Source organism: Phymastichus coffea, unplaced genomic scaffold, assembly GCF_024137745.1.
Source record: "Phymastichus coffea isolate CEN01 unplaced genomic scaffold, Cenicafe_Pcof_1.1 PCOF00013, whole genome shotgun sequence".
NCBI classification, from domain to species: domain Eukaryota; kingdom Metazoa; phylum Arthropoda; class Insecta; order Hymenoptera; family Eulophidae; genus Phymastichus; species Phymastichus coffea.
In genome coordinates this window covers 2,185,112-2,209,963 of record NW_026706824.1, presented here as the reverse complement: position 1 = coordinate 2,209,963, position 24,852 = coordinate 2,185,112, and the positions used below count along the sequence as shown (strand labels likewise).

Sequence of the window (24,852 nt, the reverse complement as noted above, 5' to 3'; positions counted from 1 at the left end):
GGCAATTAATAATTTCAGAGCGGAGATAGTCTAGCTTTTTTTTTCTCATAAGAGAGAGAGAGAGAGAGAGAGAGTTATTAGTTGAGCGCTTAGATTATCGTAAGGAAAAGGAATTAGTAGGCTAACCACTGAATAATGAAATCAGTCTCAGGAAATAGCCGAGTCTTTATTTCGTTCAATGCTCGCGCTGTTAAGCAAAGTAGGATAGTAAATCCTCTTGCCGCAGCGACAAGCGAATTTATACTTGCAAAATTGGCTCCTTTCTACGCTTTGTAGCCCCTACAACGCTATTTTTGATATTAGCATAAACTTTGTACAGGTTTTGTCGTAAAATGGCTCGATTGAAATTGAAAATTAGTGATTTAAAAAATGAAGTATACAATAACAAATTTTTTAATATAAATCGTTTCTCAAGGAAAAATCGCCTTTTAAAATTATATGTGATATAAGTTAGATATTTAAACATATATATTTTTATAACACAGAATTTATAATAAATTTACGGAAAATTTTTACATAAAAAAATCGCTTGTAATAAGTGGAACATTATTCAAAATAAAAACGATTAATTTAAAAATCCATTTTTGAATAATAATTAAAAAACAAATTCGTAAATTTCACTTTCAGCCATTACGAGAGGGTACAGCCGCCTTGCGCCTTGGGCTGAACTCTGCTAATTTTTATCGGGTTCAATCGCAGTAAAGAAAGCCGGCGCTGACTTTCACAGGCCGACGCTCGTTCCGGTTAGGGAGAATGATTCAAATAAATGAATCATTAATTAAAATATAATAATAATAATACTTGACGATCTTATTTATTGACGCCCTTTACAAACATACGCTACAAAGTTCTCTTTTCCATGGCAAGCGCGCTCGCTCAACCTTTTCCGCAACCAGAATTCGTGGGATCATGCGATCTCGCTCGCATGATCCAGTCGGTGGAGAGACGACGCCGGTGAAAGCGTAGTCCAGCAGGAAACGGCTCCGTGGGAATTCTCGGTGTTGCTGCAGGAAGGGCCGCAGCACGGCTTCTGCCTCGTGGACGGCGAATGGTTGCTGCTTGTATTGGCTCGACTGCTGATGAATTCCTCCTCCTGGCCATCGTAGCAATGGCACTTGTGGCAGCAGTTCTCCTGCAGAAATCTTAGTCCGGTCCTGTCTCTCTCTAGACGGCCCTAATTGTTCGAGAGCTCACGCCTAACTGCCCTTGTTCGCACTTAATTTCTAAGCCACGCGCCACCGCGCTCCCACTTCTCTTGCCGCCAAAAATCGGCCGATATCGCTCTCTCTCTCCTCGCTCTTCTCGCTCTCACTCGCATTCTTGGCGATACTTTTTCGACCGTCGCACTCCTCTCTCCCGATCCTGCAATGACACAAGTATGTGGCCGCTATATAGCACACGCTTGGTCGCTGCGTTCATGTGAGGAGAGTGCCGCACATAGGGCTAGCGAACATCGCTATAACCCTGTCACACCATTATAAAATCAACAAATGGGTAAATCGTTATTATCAATTTTATAGATATTATTTATTTATATTATTAATAAATTAATAATATATACATATATTACCAGTCCACGCAGTCATTAAACGAAAAAATACCGAGCAAATTAGAATTCGATCGTACTGATATGCGTGAACAGAGAACCATTCGCAATCTCGCCAATATTTACTTTAAGCTCGGGATAACGACAACACGTCTGCTCATTACGACTGCTCAAATAAGATTCTGATAGCGTTTTTCTTAAATATCTATTATTATTGTAAAAAATACCAAACTTGCATTGTATAGTTACCATATATATATATATATATTACAACGGTAGTCGATTCAATTAATTGAACCGTTCGCGATTCTGATTTTCGCGCGTTAGTTCTAAGTATTGAGAGAGAGAGGGGGCGCGCGATCTTTCAAATTAGCAGTTACGTCTCAGCTGTTGTGACAAGTAGATATCGCCGAAGTTATTTGCACTATTTTTTCTCGCCGACTAATAGTTTCTTGTCCAATAATTACGCGCGTGAGTGCAACAACGAGACCTACGGATTGTAGCGTTTTGGTAGCAGCAGATTTGCAGCTGATAGGTGGTACGAGGCAGCACAGCTGATAACCTAGGACCGGAGGCAGTTGATATTTTGTTGACATCAACAATTACGGCTGATCACCGTAATTGCACCGCAGGGTAGGTGCACCTCCCTTTATTATCGCGTGTCAAAATATATTTATTATTTTGTTCAGCCGCGTTAGCGTTGATGATTTTGTATTCGCGCCGAGCGTTAGATCGCGCCAATTTTCGTATCTTCTCTCTCTCTCTCTTTCTCACCGAAAGTTATTTAATTGTAAATCCTGTTCGCGTGCGTCAGTCTTTCGGCCCGATAAAGACTGTAGAGATTTTTATTAATAAAATCTATTAAAATTATTCGCCGATTAAAATAATAAATAGATATAACAATATCTATTTATTATTAATACTATAAATTACTAATAGATTAAACAATTGAAATAGGCTTAAGTTTTAATCTGATCATAGCTAGGGGATTAAGTGGATTAGGAGCAAAGTCGATTACACTTAAAACTCATCGTGTGTCACAGGGCACGTGACTTAAGGTGAGTTCAACTCCGCTTGATCGAAGACAACCAAGTTAAGTCAGCTGACGTTAAGGCGAATACACGTATTAACATACGTGTTAACGGAGCGGCGGTTTGCTCTGCATCGTGGGAGTTTGCTCTTAAATAAATTTCTCATTTTGCAGGTTTATCCCCCCGTTACAATATATATATATATATATATATATATATATTTATTCTATAGTTATTAGCAACTATATAGTTTCTTACATTTACAGTTCTTATATTAATGATTAGATAAAAAAATGAAGCAAAAGACTTGCAAGCTTAACTAATTTTTTCGTTAAAAGATGTGTGCAAATATACAAAATATTAAAATTTAAGAATATATTAGTAAAAATTTTTATTTTACTAAAAATTTTGCTTTTTACAGCAAAAGTGAAAGTTGTTATTCAGCAATAGAAACTGGAAAGTGGAATGACTACATAGTTCGTGCACTATCTACAGAAAAAATTAAGGAGTCCTATGAATACATCCTAAAAATAAAAGATAAAAATAAAGACATACAAGTTATAGGTCGATTGTCGAATAATAACAACAAATACGAAGTAGAATGGGGTATTCGTTCACCAACAATTTTATCCCAATCAAATAATTTTTTAGATAGTATCTTGGATAGATTGAGAAAAAAATTAGACGATAAAAAGAAGGCGATTTGCATGACTTCCACTGAAGTTTATAAACAAATCAACCTAATCAATAAAAATGAGAAAAATATAATGGTGAAATCAGAATTGACTGCTGCAGAATGGTGGACAATGGTAAGTGGTTAAACATCAACAATGATCAAAACATAATATTATATGTCAAATAGAGTTTGAATTTAAAGAAGTGTTATGAAAATATTATCAATATGTTGAAAATTAACCGTTATTTTGCTATCATTTTTTGAAATCCGGTAGATGATAATAAACCAAAAAATATTTACGTTTATTTTGACTTATTTAAAAACGCATTGCAAAGGGGTTAAAAAGTTTGATAGGGTTAAAAAGGTAAGAATTTGGATTTGTGGAATAGTAAACCATTGGAAATTTTTAAAAGAACATAAAACAAACGTATGCTGCCAATTTAAATTTTTTATTTATAGTAAAAAATCATTAGAACCACGTGTATCGTATCTACTATCACAAGCCGACAAAATTTGGAAAAGTTCTACGTCCAGAGATCATTCAAAATATTTCTGAAGGTGCTCTGCCTTCAATCCAAGCTTAGCTTCATCACACTTAGTTTTCGAGATGGACATCATATATAGTTATGGAGATGGATATGTTAGGATTAACCTAAAAATGCTAAAAACGTTTTTTTTACTGTTTTCCAAGAATCGTAACTTAATTAAAAAAATGTTTTTTGCAAATGTAACTACATCTGAGAAAGCAACTATTGTACTTCAAAACGTACTGCTCTTTTTTTCAATATCATGTTTTTTTGACAATGATGTGACACATTGAAATACGAGGTCTGTCCGGAAAGTATCGGGCCTACCTTTATATTTTCGTGCTAGCATTATTTTTTATCATCTGGTGGCTGGCATGCTTCAAAGTAATCCCCACTTGATTGAATAACACGGTTCCATCGATGTTTCCACTTTTCAAAACAGTCCTGGAACTCAGTTTTAGGGATAGCCTTAAGTACACTCGTCGCAGTGTTTTCAACCGTTGTTTTGTCATCGAATCAGTGTCCTTTGAGTGGTTTTTTTAGTTTTGGAAACAGCCAAAAGTCACAAGGGGCTATGTCGGGACTGTATAGAGGTTGTCGAAGTAATGCGATATTGTGTTTGCTCAAAAACTGCTGTACAAGACTGGATCAATACGCTGGCGCATTATCGTGATGGAGAAGCCAGTCACCACTTTCCCAAAAGTACGACCGTTTTCTTCTTACTGCATCACGCAAACGTTTTAAAATTTGAACGTAGTATTTTTTATTGATTGTCTGACCTGTTGGTGCATATTTGTGATGTACAACACCTTCACAAATGATAAGACCGTCCATATATTAAAAATATATATTCCTAAATTTTCTAAAAAATTTTCTAAAAGAGTCTACCCCTAAACCCCGTTAAAAGGGAATAAATTTTGCATTTTTCGATTTTTTTAATTGAAAAAATTGACCATTCATGGAAGTTATAGGATACTTTGAGCCCTACAAAATGCCTTTTTTCAAGAAAATTTTGGAACGAAATTAACAGGACACCGCAGAATCCTTATGTAAAATGGTTTCGGTCAATTTTGCTGAAATTTTGTTAAATAATAGTTAAAAATACGTAGAACAAGTCTCCGTGGCCACAAATCACGAAAGTTCAATGTTCGCGAGTTGTACCGTTTGTAAGCGGTCAAAATCGAACATTCTGAACGATACCATTAATAACGTGGATACAGTAAAAGTGTTCTTATTAATATATTTATTTATATTATTACGAATGCGATTCTTAATATCTAATTCGTACGTTTGTATCCACGGCAACGTCAGAGTAAATAATTTGTTGTTGTTTAGTTAGTTTACGTCTGAGCATCAAATTGGAAGCATCACGTTTAACGTTTTAACTTTATATTTAATAAAGTTTTAAGCCTGTATTATTTGTGTATTTTATTTATCATACGTAAACGTAACATTTGGGGGGCTCGTCCGGGATTTGAACCCGGGATGTTAATACAATCTGTCGCATTGAATTAAACATTTCTCAGAAAGAGAAGTTCAAAGAATTCCTTGTTCAACATAAATAATCTTATTAAATTAAAGATTCTTTTCCTTTGCCAAATATTTCAGAAATTCTCGATGACCCACAAGGGTATTCTTGGTTTTCGACATTAGATTTAAAGTTTAGATATTTGCAAATTAAACTCAGGTCTCAGGATAAAGAAAAAACAGCATTTTCTGTAGGTAATGGTCTTTGGGAGTTTGAGGTTATGGCTTTCGGTTTATGCAATGCTCCAGCTACCTTCGAAAGGTTAATAGAGGATATTCTTCAAGATTTGATCCGCAAAGTTTGTTTAGCTTACTTAGACAGTATTACGGTTAAGGCTAAGAGCTTCGAAGAAATGTTACACAATTTGGGTCAAGTTTTCTCACGTTTAGGTGAGGCGAATATGAAGCTTAACCTTAAAAAGTGTGAATTCTTTAAGAAGCCGAGTACCTAGGTCATATATGTCTCAAGAGGGTATAAGAAGGTTTCTGCTGTCTTGAATCGGCCAATTCCTAATACAAAGAAACAGATTAGGAGTTTTATTGCGATTCTCTTCATATTCAAGAAGGTTTGTCCCAAATTTTTCTGACATTTAAGCCTCTTTATAAGTTGACTGAGAAAAACATTCCATTTGTTTGGACTTCAGAATGTCAGAAAGTTTTTGATAAGTTAATGCAGGCCTATTACATCCCCTCCTATTTTAGCATATCCAGATAAAGTAGTATATTTAGATGGCGAATTTATCTTAGATACTGATGCGCCAGGACATGGGATTGGTGCTGTTCTTTTACAAATTCAGGACGGTGTAGAACGAACAATTGCATATTATAGTAGGATTTTATCCAAGGCTGAGAGTAATTACTGTGTTATTAGAAGAGAACTTTTAGCGGTTATAGTTCTTCTGAATATTTCTCCCAATATCTCATTGGTAAGAAATTTTCAATTCTTACAGATCATTCAATTCTCCAATGGCTAATCTCTTTCCGGAATTTAGATGGTTAGTTAGGTAGGCGGTTAGGAAAATTAAGTTAATTTAATTTTGAAATTATTCATAGGAAAGGATCTTCTCATTACTATGCATTACTATGCAGATGAACTTTCACTGTAGATATTGCTCAAAAATTGAAGACAACTACTGTTGAGAAGGTAGTTGGTCGAATCTGTCTTCTTGAGAATAATCCTGATTGAAAAATAAAACAATTAAAAGACTAGAATATTAGTGTCCTACTTAATTTAAAAGGGAGGATAAATGCCATGATAGACGTATTATTTCTTCAAAAAGTCCTTCTTTTAATTTTTATGTTCTTCAATGGGATTCTCTCTATGTTTATAATGATCTTTTGAGACGTTAAGAATCAAACGATTTGAAAACATGTGTGTGGCAATTGATTGTTTCAAAGAGTAGGAATGAAGTCCTCATAGAAGCCCACGGTTCTTCTACTGGTGGCCACTTTGTTATTAACAAAACTTTGGACAAGGTTCGACGTCGTTTTTACTGGGATTCCTGTAAAAGAGATGTTGAAAATTGGTGTAAGAGTTGGGATCTTTGTATTGCTAAAAAGGGACCACCAGAAAGAGGTAAAAGTGCCTTACAGATTTATAATATTGGAGCTCCATTAGAAAGACTTCAAATTGACATTTTAGATAAAATATCTCCTTCGCTGGGTGATAGGTATTTAAAGGTTATAGTTAATTGTTTTACCAGACGGCCTGAGGTAGTTACTTTAAAAAATATTCGAGTCAAGACGAATTTAATTTAATTTAATTACTCGGGCATTAGTCTCCCAGTTCATTTCCCGTCATAGAGTTTCCTAAGAAATTTATACAGATGAGGGTAGAAATTTTTAGTCAAATTTGTTTAGAAAATCAACAGTTTTATTGGGTATCCATAAAACTAGAACTACAACTTTACACCCACAATCAAGTTGAGCGTCTTAATAGAACAATTCTGCAGTATTTGTCGTTGTTGGTTTCAGAGAATCAACGGAATTGGGATGAACTTATTCCGCTCTTTCTTCTGATGTTTTATTATTCACAATATGAGACAATAAAATCTTCGGTTGCCCATTGATTTGCTCCAAGTATGCCCACCCTACGTTGTACCCGAAACTCCCTAAGGCAGGTAAGTTGGGCGCTGCCTCTGCAAAACTCGGATCCTCAGTTCGGGTTGATATGTAGCTGTCACCCCTCCTGTTTACTGGATGGCGCTGGGTAGGAGTCCCAGCAAAAATGCGGAAGATACTCGTACTAGTTGTTCGATAATTCGATCGAAGAGGAAGGTATAGCACGAAAATAAATTCGACGAGAAAATAAAATTAAGAGTGTCACTTTCATTCCAGAAACATCTAATTAAAGTAAGAATGCACGTCCGAACGAGTCGAGTGATGGGAGTGACTGACTGCCCCACTGCTTTCAGTGTCGATTGGAACAAAGATTCCCCCTACTTGGTTAGATATCGTCAGCACTTTCTCGTTGGTAATAAAGCAGGAGAGAGCTACCCAGGCTCTCTAAGCGTCTAGACTCGATAAGCATATATCGGCTAGACGGATTGGGTGTCAGCCAGGTGGTCACTCGCCAGTCTTATCATCTAGACGGGTTGGGTTCGATGTCAGCCAGATGGGCACTCGACAATCTCATCGTCTAGACGAATTAAGTGGCACCCAGGTGGCCTCTGTTGACTGTGCGAAGCAGATAACGAGTGCAAGTTGCGGGGAATACTAAAATGTGTATCTGCATTTTATTTTTGGTGGGAAAGAAGTTATTACATAGTTGCTAGTTGTATCGTGAGCACGTGGATTACACGGAGTGTGAGTTGATAGAATGACGTCTACGTAATATACTATAATTAGCGTCTGTATATGACTCTGTTACTGAATTAGGGGGTGTGTGTATGTGTGTGTGTGTATTTTTATAATTACTAGTTATGTTGTACATCAATCATAAACGGCTGACGATGGTTCAAAGGTGATTTGATACTCTTATATTTATAATCTATATGGTATTTATAATCCATATGTTAGTACGCAGCAGAGATTTCTACCGTGTAAATAGTTAGTAACAATGTTTACTAGAGTGTAGGTGATCGGTACATTACTACGAACGGTCGGTATAAAGGTGTACAATGAGTTCCGTGTATTGATAATTTACGGATAGTCGGTAATGAAGGTGTACAATGTGATCGCTCTATTTTAACTTACGGATAGTCGGTAATGAAGGTGTCCATTGTGATCGGTGTATTTATAACTTACGGATAGTCGGTAATGAAGGTGTACAATGTGATCGGTACAACATAGTTACTTACTATAATAATAATAATGGTGATACAATAGTATTTATTACTAAAGGTTAGTATGTGTGCTTATTAGATAATACTAATACTAATAGTAATAGGTCATTCAACGAAATCATATGGCCATTCAATGAACTAGTCTGCAACGTTACCCCATTTATTTGAAAGGTAACTCGTAAAAAAAGGGAGTTCGTGCACGAGAAAAGGTAACCATCGTAACATTATTTGGTTGGGTAGGAGTCCCAATGTGCGTTGTAGTTGTTCGGATAGCAAGGGTACGAATAAATTGTAACACGAATTAAAATAGAACACACTTTGATTGCAATGCTCAGACAGAAATGAATAGTACAAAGAAACGAGGAGGTTTAAGTCTACGCTTCTGCTCGGATTAAAGAGCGGAGTACTACTGACTGCTTAAGGAGAGATGACTTTATAAGCTGGAGTGGTGTGGACGCCACCTCAGAGAAGCTTGGGAGTGGCTTGATGATATATATATACCATATATGGAGTGGATTCGATGTTTAAGGCGTTGTCCAGCTATGGCCAACTAATATAGCTATTCCCCTAGTCACGATGACTTATTATAATTATAATATGTATTGCCATATATGGAGTGGTCTTCTTATCTGTTGGTTGATTGGTTGGAGGGATGATTCTATACTAGGCGTCCTCTAACTGTGGTAGGGGTCAAGATTACTTATGTGGAGTGGATGGGAGTATTGTCATATATGGAGTGCATTGATGCTATGCTGTTGCTTGGCTATGACGTAGCATCGGAGTAGGCGTTGGTCCCGGACTATCTTGTATGTGGGGCATTCTTTGTAAATGAGCCTAATCATTGTGGTCGATAGAATATTATGCATGAGTTATGTGCTTTGTAATAATATAATGACAATAGATGTATGAATTCAGCAGAGCATTTCAGTCGGTGTGCTTATATGCTCGTAGTACATAATATTATTCGCTTATATATTCTTTTTCGCTTTTTCTTATATAGGCAGATTCTGTTATATATTCGATAAATAAACAATAATATAAACAATAAAAGTGTGGTCTAGTAAATAAACGAAGCATTCCGCTTAATATGCTTATATATAAATAATACATATGAAATAATAAGCTTATGGGTAAATATAATAATATGGAAAATTACGATCGTATATGGTTCAGGAGGTATCAGGAGAACATAAGAGCTGATGAGTATGACTGATATTATTTTATGCTTCTTATAGGCTTTTATAATGTAGATTAGATAGCTAGAGAGCATATTTGCATTCAAAATATGCCACTTATAGGCCTTTATAAGGTAGATTTGAGAGACAGAGTATTAGGAGAGCACTATATGCAAAGAGCATATCTGCTTTCATACTATGCCTCTTATAGACTTTTATAATATGGAGTAGATAGACAGACAGCATAGAGCCTTTTTATAATATGCCTCTTATAGGCTTTCTGGAGTAGAAATTAGAGAAGTAAAGAATATTAAGAAGGAGCATATACCATTATTTATAAGAGGTTGCTATTATTTAGAAAATACTATTGTATTTGTATAATTGTATTTGGCTTAATGTATTAACAATATATTAATCTTAGTTAAAAGCACATAATATAAAATGTACGTTGTACACTATGGTGTAAACAATATTTAGATTGTAGGATTGTGCGTGATCATGAAACATAAATATAATATATTATATTATATTATTAAATATATTCTAACGGAGAATACGAGTACAATGTAAAGTGCGCAATGGCCGCATGTTATTATTATAATGACTAAGTATATAATTAGTTGTAGGTTATGCTTATTATTAAGAAAACATAATATGGAAAGATTTTGATCGTGCGTATAGGTGGTCATTCAATGCTATATTATATGCCAAGTTTAAATAAAGTATATTTTACACTTATACATGGTGACCCATTTTAATCGCCGCAGCTGGATTACCCGGAACCTAAGCCAGATAGGGCAAAATGGTTCTGACAAAAGTTGTAGAGCGGCAACACAATAGAGCTAACGCTTTTGACCTTGAACTTGACCTTCAAGGTTATTTCAAGATCAAAGTGTTTTTTTAATGGGAACCCCTATTTTTGACATCGGATTCGGAAAGAGCGAGAAATTTTACGTCCAAAAAGATATTTAAGAACTTTTTTTCATGACCTTGAGAAGAGATTTCAAGGTCAAATGCTACAAAATCTGATAGCTATTTGCTAGCCTTTTCTCCTGAATAGCAACCCCAATATTACAACACGCTTGAAAATATTGACCTTGAAAAGGTTTTCCTTACTATTAGCGTTACCCAGAAATAACGACGTGGACGTAGGTAAGGTTTGTTTCCTTTGGGGTGCTTGTTTCACGTCAGTCCCCTTGCCTCTCACGATGGGCTACTTGTTTCACGTGAGTCCCCTTGCCTCTCACTAACCTCGAAGCAATCGTTCGAAATGACGACCATTTGCTTCAAGACACATTGTCAAACGCCTTTGAAAATGGCGAACGGTGAGCAACAAAGTTTGCCTCGGAATAGCAGCGCATGCTGGACGGATCCTATCCTGCATATCTGCTCTTGTAGTGGGTTGTTGCTCAAAAAAAGCATTTTTAAAGTACTCCCATAAATAAAAATCTGGTATTGTAAGATCAGGTGAACAAGCAGGCCAGTTAACCGGACCTCCTCGCACAATCCATCTGATACCATAGTGCTCATTCAAAAAAGCCCTTACGATTCAAACAAAATGTGGCGTTGCGCCATCCTGCTGATGATGTGTGATGAAGTTCGTCGACGCCAAGTAATTCTCAAATCACTCCGGTAAGGCAAGTAAGTTGGGCGCTGTCTCTGCGAAACTTGGGTCCTGGGTTCGGATTGTCGCTGTCATCACTCCTGTTTGTTGAATGGTAATGGGCATGAGTCCCAGCAAAGATGCCGAAGATACTCGTTCTAGTTGTTCAATAATTCGATTGAAGAGGGAGGTATAGCACGAAAATAAATTCGACGCTAAAATAAAATTAAGACTGTCACTTTTATTCCACAAACATCTAATTAAAGTAAAAGGTACAAGAAAAGTATAAAGATATATATGATAATAAATATATAAGATATATAAGATAATATATATATATGACAATAAATCTATACGCGTATAGCAACGAAAAATGCGGAGTTAAGAATGCACGTCCGACCGAGTCGAGTGATGGGAGCTGACTGACTGCCCCACTGCTCTCAGTGTCGACTGGAACAAAGATTGCCCCTACTCCTTGGTTGGATACCGTTAGCACTTTCTCATTAGTAACCAAGCAGGAGAGAGCTTCCTAGGCTCTCGAAGCGTCTAGACTTGATATGCTTATTGTCTAGACGGATTAAGTGGCACCCAGGTGGCCTCTGTTGACTATGGGAAACAGATAGTCAACTTCTGCAGCGGAACTTTGATCTTAGAACAATTCTTAATGATTGGGAAGTATTACTCCACCATTTCTAGGAAGCTCTTTAGTTGCGTGATAGTGTGAGGTATAGGAAATTCTAGTACTGACTTCGTACGATCCGAGTCGGGCCGGAGTCCGTCATGGTCTAGCATAAACCTCAAGTAATCGAGCTGAGAACATCCAAACTCACATTTCTTTGCGTTGATTTGTAGGCCGGCATCATTAAGCATCGTCACCTGAGCACGAATTCCAGGAAATGCAGATGGTCATCAAAACTTTCATTCGTTGGGAGGCGTCCTCCTCCCTTTGAGGTTTCGCTTGAGACACTAAGTTTATGCTGTTGTTCTCAGGGTCAGCAAAGGTCACTGTTTTACTCCTCTTCTCTGCCAGCGACTATCTGGCCTGGCTTATTAACTCCTGGGAGTTATTTTTGCAGTCCTCAGAGTCAACGACGGTCTTTAATTTCTGTGTCAACCTGGGGCCTACATCCATCTGGCCTGACACTCAGGGACTTTCCAAATTTGCCACAGTCCGCGACTTTGAGTTATTTTTGCTCTCCTTAGAGCTGGGAAACCTAATCGGTTCATCTTTCCTCCTAGGACCTACAACTATCTGATCTGACTCCCAGGGGTCTGGCGATAGCCGGAAAGTAGATTTTGCTGAGCGATCTTCAGCTGAGTCGACATAGGAATAGGTAGCGGATGTTTAAAGAAACTCGTTATGTGTCGCAAAGCATCCAGGTAGTCGATCCAGCTCTCCTCGTGCTTGTGACCTGCGTCGCAGTTCCTTCTCGGCGTCATCGTCGGACGATCGGTGGCTATAATGATCCCTAAGAACTCGCTGTAGGTCTCGCCAGCTATGTATCTCCCGGGCCAAACTGCGGTACAACGAGGCTACCTCTCTGGTGAATACAGAGGGTATCACGTCCAGCAGATCGTCAGCGGTCATTTCTGTCCGAGATTTTACCTTTTCGACTTGGCTGATGAATTAAGTCCATCCATCCCACTATACTTTAATTTCCGACTCTCCAAAATCCTAATATTCCTCAGGACTTTTTTGGCAAGCTCATAACCTTGACGATTATCGGGCTGGTACAAACGATGTCGGACAGGGCTATTGCACGAGTCGTCAGAATAATCGGACTCACTAGTGTCAGAAACGTAATACTGTGGCTCTCTCCATTGTCTTTCTTCTCGTCGGGAGAGGATTTCGCGCGAGCCATCACAAAAGTTATAATTTAGTTAAATTACAATTTTTTTAATTTCATGTTGTGCAAGTATAAAAAGTGAGAAGAGAAGATGAATGATCAAAAAATCATCCAGCTTGGAGTAAAAATTATTAAGAATAATTTTACTTTTACAGAAATAGTTCATTTTGACAGGTTGATCCTAGACTCATTAATTAAAAAAGTATTTATGAAAAACATTAATACTAATAATATATATGTGAATTAAATAACCTAGGGCAAGTGCCTAATTTTGCATCCAAAGAAGCCTCTCTCTCTCACGTATTCTCTCTATCTTCTCCACTACTCTTCTTCTTCTCAGACGTCCTGAATGATCATTACGCGGTCACTCTACTCTAACTAATCGAGCTTTTGATGACAATTAACTCTCCTATTTTTGAATCGATTACTTTCTAATTTCCACACCATTCACCTTCTCTACTGTCTCAGTGTGAAGTGGAGTCCGAGGTTTTGGCCCTTCGCTCCAAGGGCAAGGGTAGCGATGAACTCTCCGCTCAAATGCGTTAACTTGGCCTTAGCTCCCTTGCTTCCTAACTCATTCTCATTATAAACCTGTCCATCCTTACCTTAGCTTTTCTTTCAGCCTGGAAAATGCACTATTATCTTAAGAAAATTAAAGCTCTTCAGTCTCCCTCTGATACTCGGCCAATTGCCCAGCTTTGCGAGTCCTGCAAGGTCCTGAAGCGCTTACTTTATAATTAGCTCTCGGACTGTTTGGAGATTAGCAAACAGTCTAGTTTCTTTAACCCAAGGCAGGCTGGTTTCTGCAGCGGGCATTCGACCGAGACTGCCCTGGTTGGTCTATTAGAGGATGTCAGGCATATTTTTGAGATGCGTCAGCTCATGAATCTTGTGCTGTTCGACTTCTCCAAGGCGTTTAACAGCATTTCTCATGACCTACTTATCCGAAAACTGCGGGCCTGTAACCTGACAGAGTTAACACATCGCTGGTTTTTCAGCTACCTAGCCGGACGGTTGCAGGCTGTGGCTGATTGGGATGGCTCATTGTCGAGCTGGTTACGCGTCCGCTCTTATATTTTCTGTTTTCATTAATGACCTTCCCATGGTATTTCTTTTCTGTTGACACATGATATATGCTGACGACACTCAGATTTATTATCACTGTTTTCTTTCTGAAATCATTGAAGCCCTCACCAAAGATCAACTCGATACGCAGGCGATCGCGGATTGGGCTGTTTTAAATGGCCTGCAACTGAATGTCGCAAAGTCGCAGGTCATTGCTGTCGGCAGTGAGCTTTACTTATCCTTACTACATCTTGATTTTCTCTCTCAAATCTCCATTAATCACATCATCATTCCATTTTCGTCATCCGTGAAAAGCTTTGGACACTTTATCCTTACACTGGGAAACTCATATTAACAATACACTCAAAAAAAAATACATGAATCTATATTTGCTTAAGTTTTACAGGTAATCTCTCGCGATTTCCACCTAATCAAAACCCTTATCTTCCCTCACTTCTTATGCATTTATTGCCTTTCACAACCTGGATAAAACGAGGCTGCTTGTTCTACAAGTTGCTCAATATCTGTGTCCATTTCGCTACTGATTTTATCCCTTCCACCCCATCTCCTGACATTGAAAATCATGTCGCCTTCCATAGGCTACGTCTTAGATGGCTTTCCCTTGAATCTCATAGAAATATTTCATGTCTCTCACAAGCCTCATATTTTACCACCCATTCCCAACCACCAAATTCTCTTCATATTATAACGAGTGAAATTGTTGACTCGTTATGTCTCACTTTCCCTAGTAGCGATAAGAAAATGTAACCTATTTCTCCGAACCTATTCTATATATTCACGAATTTATTGTATTTATATTTATTTATTGTATATTTACATATGTAATTGCACTCCTGTTCTGACACGAGGTAAGTGAGGTAAGAGAGAGATGCGAGTACGCAGGGACACTTCCGTGCACGACAGCAAGGCGCAGAGTGAGAGAGAGACAGATATAGTCGCACCTTAGCGAGTGACCGCGCCTTACGGAGATGTAATCGCGAAATTGAGCCCTTGACGCGAGGAGTAGCTGTTTCGACACGCTAGTGAACGGACAGAGTCTCATCAACTGTTTTTCTCCTGTCGAATCTCAACTTTATCGTTCTGCCCTTTTTTTTCGCCTCTGGAGTTACGTGAGAAACGTTTGGTGTCCGATCTAGCACGAGCTCTCTCTCTCTTTGTGAGTGTCTCCACTAGGAGACTCCTAGGACAGATTGGACACGTGAGCTGTGATTGGTGGTGAAGAGGATGCACTCACTGCTGGTGCATAAGAGACTGCTTCTACCAAAGGAGATAGAGCTGTGTGGTGCACGTGGCGACTCATCCATTGTGTGTGTGCGTCAACTCAAACATTCATAGAAACCGTTGACGAACATAGGGTTTAGGCATTTGTCTTTTAAGTACCGGCTTGATGCTTTGCTCTCTCTCCTCTCTCTCTCTCTACTCGCTTGCTTAGAGTGCTATCTCTCTCCCTCCGACCGTCTTTGTTAATTACTTACAATTAAAGATAAATTAAAGATAAAGTAAACGTTCTAATATATTAACATCCCGCTACTTTAATCGAACACCCTACCTACATGCTAACGAACGCTGTTGAATTTTCGCGCTCCTTAGCCAACACGACGAATCTCCGCTGATCCGGCCGTCCTGTCGCCGACGTAACGAACACCGAACTTGGGCGGGCAACTACGCCCAGGAATTTCAGACTTCGTTTACTCGATCATTCCCCATTCATTACTTTATATATTTACGGGGTAAACCGGGCTAAATCCCCGTTATAATAAAAACGTTCCTCCTGTAATCCACCTTCAGCTTCCTTATATCCGGCTCCGCATACTGTGACTTGGAACCACTCATTTACAATTCGCTGCATGATCCTGCTAAACCAACTGCCTATCCACTGACTTTGATATTTCTAGATATATGGAACTTAAGTCATGGCTAGTCTCCCTCTTCATGGTTCTGGAACAGCAGCTCTTCATTCAGAGGGTCACGTCCGAATCCCTAATGAACTTCTCAACCTTCCGAAAATTCCCCAGTTTCCCTTCCTTCCAACGTTTCGGCTTTCATCGACAGTTTAAATTATCTGCAAACTCCTGGTTCCTACCTTTTCAACTCATAGCAAATCATAATTTTCTTCCGTTTTCTGTACAGCTTTTACTTTATTTCTTCTCGTCTCTCTTCTATTCCTTTCTTCCTCTTATTGTAGTTTCCATGAGATTCAAGTATCTGTCGTTGCTGGTCAGATTTATCAACCTCGTTGAGGTCTTTAACTGGAAGCCTACCTATCCTCATTGCTCATCCGATTTTCTTCCTCCCTTTCCTTTTTTAAGTTCTGTCTAGTCTGGTGATCGAACACTTTGTTATATGATCATGATTTTGTAATTATGTAATTGCGTTTCCCTTACTTCTCGTTTTATATTTGTTCAGTTTTCTTGATTCAGCTCCATTCTCGCTATTTAATTGTATTGAACTTTATATTGCGTTTTTCTCATTCTTATATTAGTGTAGTAATGTCGGCTCAGACTTTTTCATTTCTTATTGCTTTTCTGTTACTGCGTTTTCATTTTATTGTGTATCTTATTTTATTGCTAATGTATCACGTATGTTATTTCTTATCTTATTGCTGTTAGCCAGTTTTACTAATATTAAGGTTTTAATCAATGACTGAAGTTTATTTTACTTGTGACGGGGAGAGGAAGACGGAAAAGTAATTTTATTTCTTCCGTGACCTCGACTGCCACCATCGGCGCAGTCAGCCAATCGTTGCAGTTATAATATTTATTTCTTTGGTGTCAGCTACTGTCCTCGCGTTAGGAGGGCGGGTAAGCGCTGCAGGTTGGCTGGTTCTGGTCGCTGCAACTCGGGCAACTTGTTGTTTCTCTGCACACTAGTCTCGCTGGCTACCTATAAGGGTGTAAAAGGGGCACGAGGACCTATCTTACGTTCGGATAGAGGTGCAGGCGGCGGCTTGTCGGAATCTCGGTGTAGAAACTCTCCTCAGCAGCAGGTTCGTCGAAGGGACGGCTCAAGTCACCTCAGTAGTAATCCAGGACAGTGATTCAGCAGATAAATCGATCGCGCGTACGAAATGGTGTCGATGCGTCAGCACACGCTATCCGGCTCCGCGCAGCCCGATCACGATAGCTACAAGGGAATACGGGGATTTGTGCAAAGTCTAGTCAATAACAAAAATGAAGTATCTAAAGAAATTCACTATTTATTTTTAACAAATTGATTTTGGATTTTCCTGCTCAGCCCCAGCTCAGTCGCTTCGTTAGTCGCCGAATGAGACGCAATCATAACGTATCTAGTCACCGCGTTAGAACGCTTAGAAAACTGATCAATTCGTTCCTATGGAACTCTACGTTAAATGGCACTCGGCGATCTAACCCAATGGCTCCTTGGCGCTAATTTTCTACTCACGCACTATGGCGTAATCGCGATTCCCCGTATGTCCGAGCAATCGAAGAAATGGGTTCGGATTGATGAGAAGATTTCGCAGGCCGGACCAGTTGGCGTCCCAGAAACGCCGAACGCACAGGTCACACAAAAAAGAAACACTCCCGGATACGACCTCGGGGAACGCAAGAACCGCAGCAAGTTAGAAGTTACTTACGGACGTTCCAATTCCTCTTTTATTTCCTTTTCTTTGGATGAGGAAAGCGCGTGGCGTGGCTTGGTCATAAAGAGTGCTTGGCTGTGGTATGGGCCATTGGGAAATTTCGGTTGTACATTGATGGGCATCACTTCAGTGTCATCACTGATCATAGTTACTTGAAGTGGCTCCACAGTATGAGAAATCCCACGGAAAGACTAGCACGTTACGTGCTAAGCATTGCAAGGCAATGTCTTCGATATTGAATATCGAAAGGGAGATCTCAATGTTGTGCCGGACGTATTGTCTAGGGCCTATGAGGAGGAGGGGATTGAAATGAGTGCCATAAATAGTCGGCCGGAGACCACTGATGCCTGGTATTTGCAACAATAGCAGAAGGTGACAAGAACAAAAACAATGGCAAGACCCACACTTACACCCTAAATGGAAGGTAGTGGGGGGGGAGTGGGGAACAGTGGAAAACGAGTTCAAGAATCAGGAAGTTGATTCATACCTCCAGAGGAACAGCATCTAGCGCGCCTTGACTCCCGTGTACCATATTCAAGCGAATCCCGCAGAGCGAGTAAACAGGACGCTGAAAAACCATGATCACGTCGTATGTGAGCTATGATTATAAGATCTGGGACGAACACCTGTCAGAGTTCAACTTTGCGTTGAACATGGCAACTCGTAGCACCACGAGGTATAATCCTGCGATGCTCGTCTTTGGGCTTCAGCCAGTACCTCCTTTGACATTCAGAAGATCTTAAGATCAACAGGCCCTTGAGAGTTCGGAAGGTCAAGCTGTAGTGGATTGGGCTGATCATATGGAGAAGGTCCTTAATCTATGGGAGCGTGCCAACTCCAAGTCAAAGGAGGAACCGGCGCGTCAGGCGTGATATTACGACCGGAAGAGACTGCAACCCGAGTTTAAGATCGGAGATTGGGTATGGAAGAGAAACAGGGTACTCTCCTCGGCTATCCAAGGCATATCGACCAAATTGGCGACGAATTATGCGAAGAATTATGTGGTTCCAACACGTACAGACTGGGTAATCAGCTTGAGATCCTGCCCAAGCTCTCCCATGCCAAAGACCTTAAGACGTATTACGGTCCGGGGGAAGAAGAAACCGAGGAAGCGTGCATCAGCGAACCTCGCGAACCGAACGAAGAAGGACCGTCGGAGGCGAACGATTCCGCGAAAGCGTGCGAATATCCGGGGCGAATTTAGTCGAGCGAGCGGATCGAATTAGCAGCCCCCACGGTCGTAGGTAATGATCCCACCGAGGCGTCGGATTTACCGGTATCCGCCCCAACCAAGAGACGTCCAGGTCGACTGCGGAAGGTTCGAGAGACGGTCACCGGTCAGGCAAGAGGCGACAACTCTCCCTTAAAAGAATCTAGAGAGAGAGGTAGACCTCGAAAGACCGTGCCCGTCGTACAAAGGACGATTGGGCATCCCGAACAAAAGACGGGGAGGGAACGATAACCGACGAGGGCCAGGGCGTTCACGTATGGAAAAGCGGGAAAACGCGTAACCCGATGGGATACGACATAATGGAATTTTTTCTTCGCGCAGGGAATTTTATCCAAAATTTTCGAGGTGGTCACCCAGATGCTTTTAGATCTGTAACAGAGATCTGATGCGACGCAGCTTATAGAAAATCTGCATGGCTCGCCAGAGTCCAGTTGGAGGGGGCCACCCAAATGGAGCGCCATAATGGAACGGTGGCTGATGTTCTCCGGGACACGACATGGGTCATCCCGAAGAAGGCTTCTCGGGAAGCTTTGACTTCGCGTCCCAAGTCCGCCGTGTACCAGGAGGTGCAGACCCTCAAGTCCGGCGTAACCCAGACGTAGGACCCTGCGAGCCAGTGGCCTTGACCCAGGGAAACCTGTGGGGCTCCGCACTGGGTCTGCAACCACCCCCGTATCCTAAAGCAGTCAACTCTCCTCCTCGACTTCAAACATGTGCGTCTGGGATTCAACGACGTGGAGACCCAAGAATACTGAGAATCGCGTAAATTTTATTCTGGACTAGGCAGTGATTGACACACGAACGTAAACATAGCTTAGCAACCGTTGTCTGACTTTTCTCACAGCTGTGCTAGAAACCAACCAAACCTTAAAAGAAAACATAACCCCATAGTTTAGATTAATCAGTCACTCTTTTAGCTGTTCTCCTACTTAGTGAATGTGTTTCGCACCCACCGATACAGCTGTGAATGCTGTAGCTCCACAGATTCTTAGCCATTAGCCATAGTCATCGATCTGATTTTATGCCGAGAATCGCGTAACTTTCATTCTGGACTAGGCATTCATTGACGCGTGACCGTATATTGAGCTAAACAGCCGTTTTTTGACTTTTCTCATAGTTGTGCTAGAGCACTGATTGAGTATTAATGTAAGAACTATGAAGTCATATGTCATACCGGATTTCGGCGACATTCCCTGATGGCAGATATAAACCAAAAATATATAACTAAACCTAGTTACGCTTCATCAGTCATTATTCCTATTTATCTGTGGCTCTAATAATTATAAGTACCACCTAGATATTCATCTGTTAACTAAATATGAGACCTAAAATAATAACGTAAATATAAGTGATGAATGAACCTATTCTCGCTTTATCAGTCACTATTTCTCATTATTAGCTACTCTAGTAATTAAGCGTTCTATCCATTTAACCCATTCATGTCAATTGTTTCCGTTTGCACATACATGCATTCGACGCTTTTATAGAGAATCTTATTGTTTGAAAAAAAAAAGCAAGCTAAATCTTTTAATATATTCTGACGAATACTTTCCAAATACAAAGAGCAAAATTGAAAAAGATGTCCTTTCATTATTATTTTTCCGATTTTAGTTAAAAAAACTTGGATTTTTTTGTCTTCTATTTCAAAAACCAAAACTTTGACCAGTAATGCTCAATGCAGTATCTCTAAATCCTACACACATGCACATGTCCTATCCTACACATCCTATGCACAAACTATTTTTTTTGAAAGCCATATTGAATTGAGAATCATAAATTAACATGGCGAAACCAAAATGGTGATTGGAAGTCGAAAAATGGCATGAAATCAGTTATTAATTTTTATCCAAGAAGTATTAGCTTTTCAAATAAATATTATAGAATTAAAAATGCATAACATGATTCAGAGAATATATATAAATGTTTTTACGATTTTTTGGGTAATATAGGATTTTTTCAAAAAAAGACTAAAACCAAAAAGCCCAAAATTCCTTAAAAAATTCTAAAAAAATTTATACATTCTTTGGCTCATTCCAAGCACATTTTTGTCTTTTGTAAAGCTAATATTTTTTGTGAAAAAAAAATTTCTCACTTTTTTCGACTTCTGGTCGCCATATTGGATCTGCTATGTCAATTTTTCATTCTCAATTGTGCATCGTTTTCCAGAAAAAATAGTTTGTGAATATGATGTTCGTTGAATTTATACTCACTGCATTAAGGATTCTTAACCTGTTAACCGAGCGGGCCGTATAAATACGTCCAAAGTAAACAATATCGGGTACGGGTAGGACATATGAATACGTCCTCGATATTTAAATATAAAATATTTAAATATTTTATATTTAAATATAAAATATTTAAATATTTTATATTTAAATATAAAATATTTAAATATTTTATATTTAAATATAAAATAGCGCCCTGGAACGGGCGGGACGTATATTTTACTACTACTATGGTAATACGTCATTCATACACGTCTGGAAAAGAATGCGCCCGTTATATGTTGCGTAATTAGAAAGGGATAAACAGGTTAATTAAAATGTTGATTTGTCTTGTAAAAGTCGAACATATTTCATGATTTTTATCTAAAATCGAAAAAATAAGAAAGTACGAGGTCTGTCCGGAAAGTATGGGGCCTACGTTTATATCGCCATAGTGTTCGAGTGATCTCTACCGGACAGAAACGTCAACAGTAAAGCCTCACGAATCTATTGATTACTTACTGATACCTGCCGGTCGTATAGTTCATGCGCAGCGTGTCATTGTTTACTGTTATATCACGACTACGTAGCCGTGACGTGTGATTTTAGAATATGTATGATCATTCATTTTTTAATAATTATTATTGTGACAGGTGTTAAGCAGTAAGGTGGCGCATTCTTTCTCGGCGCGAGACTCTTACCCTGCCTTTCTCCTCTCTCCCCTCTACAGCGCCCCACGCCAAGCAAGCCGGCGGCGCACAGTGGGAGATTTGGAAATTTTTTTGGACAAAATTGAATATCTTTTGATTGGAAAAAGATATCGACATCAATCCAAGGGCATTTTGAAGCTTAATTGGTGCTGAATAAAGGAAAACTATCAGCATTATCATTATATATATCTTTGACCTTTAAAAATAAGGTCAAAGTTGGCATTTTATGAAAAAATTTCATTCTTTCCAATTTTTAGCCTTCAAACGGATGATAATTTAATATAAATATATCGCATTTTTTTTGGATTTTGAACGAGAATTCCGAATCCGTTATCAGAATTTCGATTAAGTATAGTAGTCATTGAGAAAACTGCGTCCGAAGCCAAGAAAAGCCCAGTTTTCCTTGTTATTTCTTGTTTATCTCCCTGCAAACGGTGGATATCGTCTTATTCCATAAACGAAATATACATTTTTACAGGATTTTGAACGAGGATTCCGAATCCGTTATCAGAATTTCGATTAAGTATAGTAGTCATTGAGAAAAACGCGTCCGAAGCCAAGGAAAGCCCGGTTTTCCTTGTTATTTGTGGTTTATCTCCCTGCAAACTGTGGATATCGTCTTTTTCATGACAAACATATGTTGTTGTTTTATGTATGATTGAATTTCCCCATGAATGGGTACGCAGAAATTCGATATGAAATTCAATATGAAATGGACATCAACAAGAAGAATAAACATAGAAACACATAATATCATGAATATCATATGAAAAACTACAGCTAACAACATTCATAACGAAAATAACTCACCAGTATTGTTGTAAGTTTAGTTTAGCGAATTTTTGGCTGGACATCAAATAAATTTCTATACATACATTGTAGCATCAATATATAAATGCAATTATTTTCAGGTGTTAGTCTATTTAAAGTATCCTGTTTTATCGTTTTCGACAAAAGTTACCATTGGAATCCATATCTATGATTTCTTTATATTGCTATCCTCATGTATGATCTCTTGGGTCCTTCATCATCAGTTTCGTAATTCGGAGCATAGTTTAGTTAGCAGTGATTTTCATATATTTTTATGAATTGAGGCTTATTGATGCATGTACTCGATATACGGCCATATTTTATATTGAAATTATGATAAGATTATTCAATACTTGAACAAATTTAGGTAATAGAATTTTTTATTTAGTATAGCCAATTAGTTAGAGAACAAGAGTCATGGAAAACCGGGGTTTCCTCGACTTTGCAAGTGCTTTTACCAATTAACAATATAGATAAATGAAATTCTGACAATAAATTCGGGTTTCTCGTTCCTAATGAAATATATATTCGTTTTTCTCAATGACTACTATACTTAATCGAAATTCTGATAACGGATTCGGAATCCTCGTTCAAAATCCTGTAAAAATGTATATTCCGTTTATGGAATAAGACGATATCCACCGTTTGCAGGGAGAAAAACAAGAAATAACAAGGAAAACTGGGCTTTCCTTGGCTTCGGACGCGTTTTTCTCAATGACTACTATACTTAATCGAAATTCTGATAACGGATTCGGAATTCTCGTTCAAAATCCTAAAAAAATGAGATATATTTATATTAAATTATCATCCGTTTGAAGGCTAAAAATTGGAAAGAATGAAATTTTTTCATAAAATGCCAACTTTGACCTTATTTTTAAAGGTCAAAGATATATATAATGATAATGCTGATAGTTTTCCTTTATTCAGCACCAATTAAGCTTCAAAATGCCCTTGCATTGATGTCGATATCTTTTTCCAATCAAAAGATATTCAATTTTGTCCAAAAAAATTTCCAAATCCCCCACTGTGCGGCGGCGCTCAGTTCTCCCCGGCCGCTACAGCGGCTCACACACTACCTGCGTCTCGAGTCACCTCAACGAGTTCACGATCTTTTTCTTCTTTTAATAAAGCGCTATCACTCGACGGAGTTTTACGATTAAACAAATCGCTTATTTATTTGCTTACCTATCCTGTACTTAACAACAGGAACTTACCTAGGTTTATTATTTCGAGTTAAATTGGCTGCTTAGCTCTATCTCGATGAAGTATAAGTGAGGTCGGTCGGTAATGATGCATGAACACTCGATTCAAGTAATTATTTATTCATTCAAAGGACAGAAATGATTTCTCAAAGATAAAAAAAAATATACGTTATTCGGCCGTCGCGCATCGCGAATCAGCTAGTAAGAACTTTAACAATATTTTTTAGTGCTATTGAGTAGTCGCGCGTCGCGAATCAACTGCCGAAAAGTCGAGTCTCTGTTTGGACATTGACTTTTCGGCCCGTATTAATGTGTTGAGTAATCAGAAAATCAAAGTGTCGTGCGCCTTAATTTTTGGACTAGAGCTGAGTTTGTATTTCGTAAAGATGCCGTTTGTCGTTTATACATTATTTCGTTTTTAATCGATTGCTGATGAAATCAAAATGAGGAAATATTTACGTCTCAGGACGTAACATTACAGTACCTTTTTCGCGTTCGTTGGATTTTAATATTGTCAAAAATGACTGAAAAACAAGATCAACGAATTTGCATCAAATTTTGCTTTCAAGTCGGAGAAACGTGTTCGGAAACTATTGAAATGATGCAAAAGGCCTTCGAAAGCAAGTGTATGAGCAAAACACGAATAAAAGAGTGGTATAAACGGTTCAAGGATGGTCACACTTCTGTCGATAGTGATTCTCGTTCCGGCTGACCTTCGACGACAAAAACCGCAGATAATATTGAGCGGGTGCGACTTGCAATCGAACAAGATCGTCGTATGACTATACGAGA

The 24,852-nt window shown here is 38.7% G+C and overlaps 1 protein-coding gene across 3 annotated transcripts in view; it reads left to right on the top strand.

Annotated features, from left to right (window-relative positions):
- Positions 1-24,852, top strand: part of LOC131673122 (uncharacterized) — a 974,862-nt gene that overhangs the window by 829,062 nt on the left and 120,948 nt on the right. For all 3 annotated transcript variants that reach the window (XM_058950873.1, XM_058950865.1, XM_058950855.1), the window contains one exon: positions 2,999-3,386. In XM_058950873.1, the coding sequence (XP_058806856.1) occupies positions 2,999-3,386 (388 nt within the window). The remainder of the gene's footprint in view (positions 1-2,998; positions 3,387-24,852) is intronic.